This window comes from Monodelphis domestica, chromosome 2 (assembly GCF_027887165.1).
Source record: "Monodelphis domestica isolate mMonDom1 chromosome 2, mMonDom1.pri, whole genome shotgun sequence".
Lineage (NCBI taxonomy): Eukaryota > Metazoa > Chordata > Mammalia > Didelphimorphia > Didelphidae > Monodelphis > Monodelphis domestica.
The window spans coordinates 292577845-292583848 of NC_077228.1; the positions used below are offsets into that span (position 1 = coordinate 292577845).

Here is a 6004-nt window from a genome sequence, read left to right on the forward strand (position 1 = left end):
TTCTCTTTGGTCCTAAGCACAATCCTCTGAAGCAACATCATGAGCAGTGGGAGCTTCTGAAAACACTCAGAAATAATTCTTTATGTGGCAACATCCAAACACAAGGGCAATTCAGCCATTATTTTTTGGACCTCTAGTGAACAGAAAGAAGGGAACAAGCATATTTTTTAAAGAATCTATTGTGTCAGACACTGTGCTTTATGAAAAATTAACTCACTGGACTCTCATAATAACACTGGAAGTAGGTATTATGATCCCCATTTTACAATTCAGGAAACAGAGGCAGACAGAGATTAAGTGACTTTCCCAGAGTTATACAGCTAGTGAGTATCTGAAGCCATACTTGAATTCATATCTTCCTGACTCCAAGGCCAGCTTTCTCTCCATTGTGCTACCTAGCTGCCAGAATGGGCAGTCCACTATCTACCTCCCAAGGCTGGAAAGCTCTAATTGTTAGGATTAAGGATTAACACACCCAAACAAGTCAATTAACAAACACCTAATATTTATTAATAAATTAGTACACTTGAAGGCATTTTATTTTCCACATCAGTCCCTTATGACCATGATCACCACCACCACCACCACCACCATCACCACCATCCCACCATTCCTTTCACACAAAAGTGGCCCAAGCCACCTTCACATTCAATTCTTGCAACTGAGCATAACAGACTCTGTGTGTGCGTGTGTATGCACTTGGCATGTGTGTGTGTTCATAATGGGAGCATAAGAGTTGCAAATATATTGAAGAAGAGTTCTTACAGTTGCAGCCATTTTACGAAAAGTGATTGCATGATGGTAGATACCACCAGGACCAAGCAAGATTGTGAGGACCACCTGGAACTACTGACTATGCATGTATTAAAAAAAACAACCCCAAGACATTTCATAAAGCATAACTGGGCAAACTTGGACTATGGAAAAGGGGGTGGGGTCCCAATGGGGCTCCAGTTCCTACTTCCTGGAGCTCAGCATCAATAGCACTTGACTGCTTAGTCCAGAAGAGGTGAGGTTAAAATTCTCCCCTTTTTGGCTGGGATGCCACACAACTGTATTTGCAAGTCCTAAAGGCCAAAGTAAAGACCCTTCCCCGACAAGAGCTTCCACTTAAAAGTAGTATGAGTAAACTGATGAGAGTGCTAGTCAAATGTCAGCCATGTATACACATGATATAACAGGACATATTAAAAAGTTAACTCAAGTAAAAACTGGTCACATGAGCATGAGCCTCTAATTTCCTTTACCCTCAGAGGAAAAATAATTATTGATATAAAAGAAAAACTTGAAGGGAAATGGGAGGAGGAGAGGCAATAAGACTTCCAACTGAGAATGAAGAGACTTGACATGAAGTTTAAAACAAACAAACAAAAAGACTTCAGCAACATCCCAAATTCAGTGTGCAGGGGCAGAGGAGGAAGGTCACCTCATATTTGTGGTCAGTTAAGTGAATTTAAAGTGCACAAAATGATTGGAAAGAATACAAAAATGCTGAATAGAGAAAAGATGAAACTTAAAAAAAAACAACTGCACTAGCAGTTACAATTGGAAAGGTTATATGAACTTATCCTTTCCCAAGAAGGAGAATAAAAAGAAAAGAACACTGGCCCTGTATTGTAGTTTAAAAATTAAAAAAAAAAATCCTGTCTCTAACTGTCCATCATCTTTACCAAGTGCCCTAAGCAATAATCCAGAATGCAGTGTCCCCAGTGTCCTACAGTAGGTCAGGAAGATGGCTATAAACAGAGTCCAGAAGTGTCTGGCTGGCTTCCTGGCTTTTGACTCCAATAATCTCAAACAGCCTGTCCAGCTTGTCCTCAGCCTGGGGAATTTCCTCAATCACATGTAGTTCCTCTGGATTCAGGATATGGAGCATGTCATCAAAGATTGGCTGCAAGTCACAAGGGTCCAAGCGTACCTGCCGCAACACTGTGTCTTTCTTTTCTGTAGAAGATGTAAGGGAGAGAAAGACATTTGTAGTCAATAAGCCAGTCAACAAGCATTTATGGAGTGTATTATGTGCCAGACACTTTGGCTTTGGCATACAAAAGTGGAAACAATAATTTAAAAAATGAAAGGACTCTGATCTCAAGGAATATACAATTTAATAGGGAAAACAAACAGAAAAATAACTACATACATATACGATGGGTGGCAGAGTGCTGAACCTGAAATCAGGTAAGTTCAAATCCTATCTCAGACACTTTATCTAAGTCACTTTAACTTCTTTATTTCCGTTTCCTCCTGTATTTATTGTGGTTAGTCCTTTGCTATCAATGGATCAATGACATTACCAGATGATATCTTGACTTGGACATGAATTAGATTCAGTGAGGCAGAGTTGCACAAAGTCATCAGTCTCACTCACTCTTTTAATCATCAAAGTCCAAGGGTAAGATAAAAGTCAGGAAGACCAGTGATGGCCTAGGATCCAGTGGATGACTGTGGCATCTTCCATGTTTGATCAAGCTTTAAGTGCTCCACAGTGATAGCACCTGCTTCAGCTGCCTTTGTGATCTTTGAAACAAATTGTTCTCACCTATCCATTCTACCAGGGGAAGTCTTCATATGTTTAGAATAGACATCCCCCTAACACACCTACAAGTTGGAGGCTAGTCAGTATCCAAAACCTGGATTAGTCTGTCTGCCAAAGCTTTACAGGAGGGTGGCTGCTGAGCATTCTCTAGCTTCTTGGAGCCCCTGGTGAGAGTTGGGTGGCAGATGCCAAAGGAAGAAGAATAGTCCTGAAAAGGACTCAGCAAGTCCTCATACAAGAGGTACTAGTCTTGAACCCCCCATATAACCCCCTCATGTATAAAGTGAAGAAAATGTAGCACCTGACTCCCATCATTGTTGTAAAGATAAAATAAGGTATTATTTATATGCTTTTCAAACCTGAAATTTCTATATAAATTTTTGTTGGTGGTGCTACAGTCAGTGCTAAGAACACTATGGCTAGGAAAGCAAACAGAGATGCTTTTCCTGTCTCCTGCCTTTCTGTTTAAGAGTCCCAGTAAAACATCATTAAAAAAGACCTGTGAATAGGTCTGTCAATTAGCAAAATAGTAGACCATCTTGAGAAAAAACCCACTAGGATTGCTTTCAGTTGTCTAGCAGACAACACAAACTAGCCCAAAGAAGGCTACATTAGCAGAAACAATTCAAAACGCTTCTTTTAATGAGTAGATAAAAATAGTTTGTAATTAATAAAATGCAAATTGTTTTGTTGTAAACTAGGTCTTTCCAAATACTCTAAAGTGATTTAACAGAGGATATTTTAAAAGCCTGAATAATTTTTTTGCCTAAATTGTTGAGCTGTTTTAGTGGTGTACAACCCTTCATGACTCCATTTGGGCTTTTCTTGGTAAAGATACTGGAATGGTTTGCTATTTCCTTCTCCAGATCATTTTGCAGATGACAAAACTCAGACAAATAGGAGTTAAAGTTAAACTGACTTGCCCAAGGTCACACTGTAAGTGTCTTAGGCCAGATTTGAACTCATAAAGTCTTCCTGACTTCAGGCCCAGCTCTCTATCCCCTGTACCATCTAGCTGCCCATTGTTTCCTCCTTCATTCCTTCAAATTAGTGTTAGATGGAAATGGGAATATGAGCTTGGCCTTGGGCTTGCTGGCTTCCATACCTTTGGTAATAAAGGAGCCATTCCTACTCAGAGCAGAGGAGCCGCTGGAAGTGGAATCACAACGGAGAAGGGGTTCTGACTCATCCACGAAGAAACCCTTGTTCTTATCCATGGGGGATGGTTCCACAGTTAGAACAGTGGCATTCTCAGACTTCGGGTTGGGGCTAGGGATAGGGCTGGGACTGAGTGGGGTGGGACTTGATGGAAGGGCCAGCTTGTCAGCTTCCAGCTATAAATAGGGAAATAAAACAAAACAAAACATTTTCTTTAGCAAATGACCTTCATTTTCCTTTCCTTATACTTTTCATATTTTTCTACTCCTCCCCAAGCCCCCATTTAAAGCCTTATTCTGTATAATAAGAAAATTAGATCATAAACTGCTTATAGACTCGAGCAATCCAAACCCCTCTTTTAGAGATAAATGAAATTGAGGCCTATGGAAGTGAAATTACTTCCTAGCTATTGATGGCTCTAGGATAAGTACTCAAGTGTCCTAAGTGTTTCTTGCACCCCGTATCACACAGCTCTGTAGTTCACATTGGATTTAAAGCAGTAACACACCTTGAGAACATGAAGTCTAATGCTTCTGTAGTAAAGTTAAATGGGGTCACCCATCCTTTTAAAGTTTTAGTAACAGTAATTATAGCTTCTGTAGGAGAAGCTATAGAAACAGGCATTAACATTCTCGTTTTGAGCTAGTGTACCTACAAAGGGAAAACAATTTTGAAGTTCACAAAAGATAGTAATTAGTAGAATCAAGATTTAAACTCCCAATCAGTGACCTTAGAGAGACAGAAAATGAAGGGATTCTACTAGGTAACCTCTAAAGTGGGGGAGGGAAAGAGAATAAGCATTTATTAAGTTTTTACTATAGGTTAAGTGCTTTTACAAATATTATCTCATTTGATTCTCACAATAACTCTTTTAAGTATAGGCTATTATTTACCCATTTTATAGTTGGGGTGAACTGAGGCAGAGGGTTAAGTGACTTGCCCAGGTTAATTCAGCTATTAAGTATCTGAAGCCAGATTTGAATCAGGTCTTCCTTACTCCAGTCCTAACATTCTATGTACTATCCTACCCAGCTGCCTGCAAAGTCACTTCCAGTTATTAATCAATTATTACTCCATGATTCTAGAACCAATTTCTTTCAATTACACTAAAATTATATTTCAAAAAAATACAAAAATAAATGAATGGTAAAAGACAGAGGAGAAACAGAGACAGATAAAGAGATAGGGAGAAAATATACAACCAGGATAGAGCAAGACCACATTACCATCCCTATTAGCTATTCAATTCAACAAGTATTTTTTTTTTTAAAGTACTTATGTAGCTATGCTAGAGCTACAGTAGTAGACACAGAGAGGAGAAAAAGAAAATGGCAAAAAGTCCCTTGAGCTCACTGAATGTCAAGTCTACAGGTTGGGGGTTGTTGTTCAGTCATTCAATCATGTCCAAGTCTTTGTGTTCCTGTGGCCCATAATACTCTACCTGCTGAACATGGGGTGGTTTTTTTTTTGGCAAAGATACTGAAGTGGCTTTGCCATTTCCTTCTCCAGCAGATTGGGGATACACAGTATGCAAATAGAAAAGTAAATACAAAATGATCTGAGGAACAGGATAATAACTAAGAAAAGTATTAGGAAAAAGGTTCCCATAAGAGGCAGTATATGAGTTAAGCTCTGAACAAAGGGACACTTTGGGAGGGAGTGTTTGAGGCCAGATTTTGAACTGTGGACTTCCTGATTCCATGCTTGGTACCACTTAGCTGCCCCAAAAGTCTGACTCTGAGATCACAAACCTGATTGACTGGAAGGTTGATGAGGCTGTGAAGAGAAAAAGGGAAATTTAAGAGGAGGGGTGGGTTTTGGTAGGAAAGTAATGAGATTCTCTTTGTACATACGGAACATAAGATGACTAGACATCTAGAAATAAATGGCTAGCAGACAATAGTAACATAGAAGCTCAGAAATCACTCAATCAACATTTATTAAGTGTTTACTATGTGTAAGGAACTATGCTAAGTGCCGAGAAATAAATTGGTTCTGGACATCATAGATTTGAGAATCTTACATATAGAATTGCTCCTATGGGAGCTGATGAGATTATGCAGAAAATGTAAAGAGAAAAGAGAAGGGGGTCAAAGTCAATGTCTTGAGAGCCACCTATGTACTATGGTTTCACCTATGGATAAAACATGGATGATGATACATCCACCAGAGAAGACCGTTAAGAGGGTAGAAAGACAGGAGAACCAGTAGAGGGCAGTGTCATGAAAGACAATGGAAGAAAGAATATTTAGAAGGTGGGGATGGTCCAGTGTCAAAAGCTTAAGAGATGTCTTCAGATAGAGAAAAGGT

General features: G+C 39.3%; 1 protein-coding gene across 2 annotated transcripts in view; it reads right to left on the reverse strand.

Annotated features, from left to right (window-relative positions):
* Nucleotides 1-488: 488 nt before the first annotated feature.
* The window catches only part of TNFRSF21 (TNF receptor superfamily member 21), a 99071-nt gene continuing 93555 nt past the window's right edge, over nt 489-6004 (reverse strand). For both annotated transcript variants that reach the window (XM_007484039.3, XM_007484040.3), the window contains exons 5-6: nt 3642-3870; nt 489-1944 (exon numbers count right to left, since the gene is read on the reverse strand). In XM_007484039.3, coding sequence (XP_007484101.1) covers nt 1715-1944; nt 3642-3870 — 459 coding nt within the window. In that variant the 3' untranslated portion in view covers nt 489-1714. The remainder of the gene's footprint in view (nt 1945-3641; nt 3871-6004) is intronic.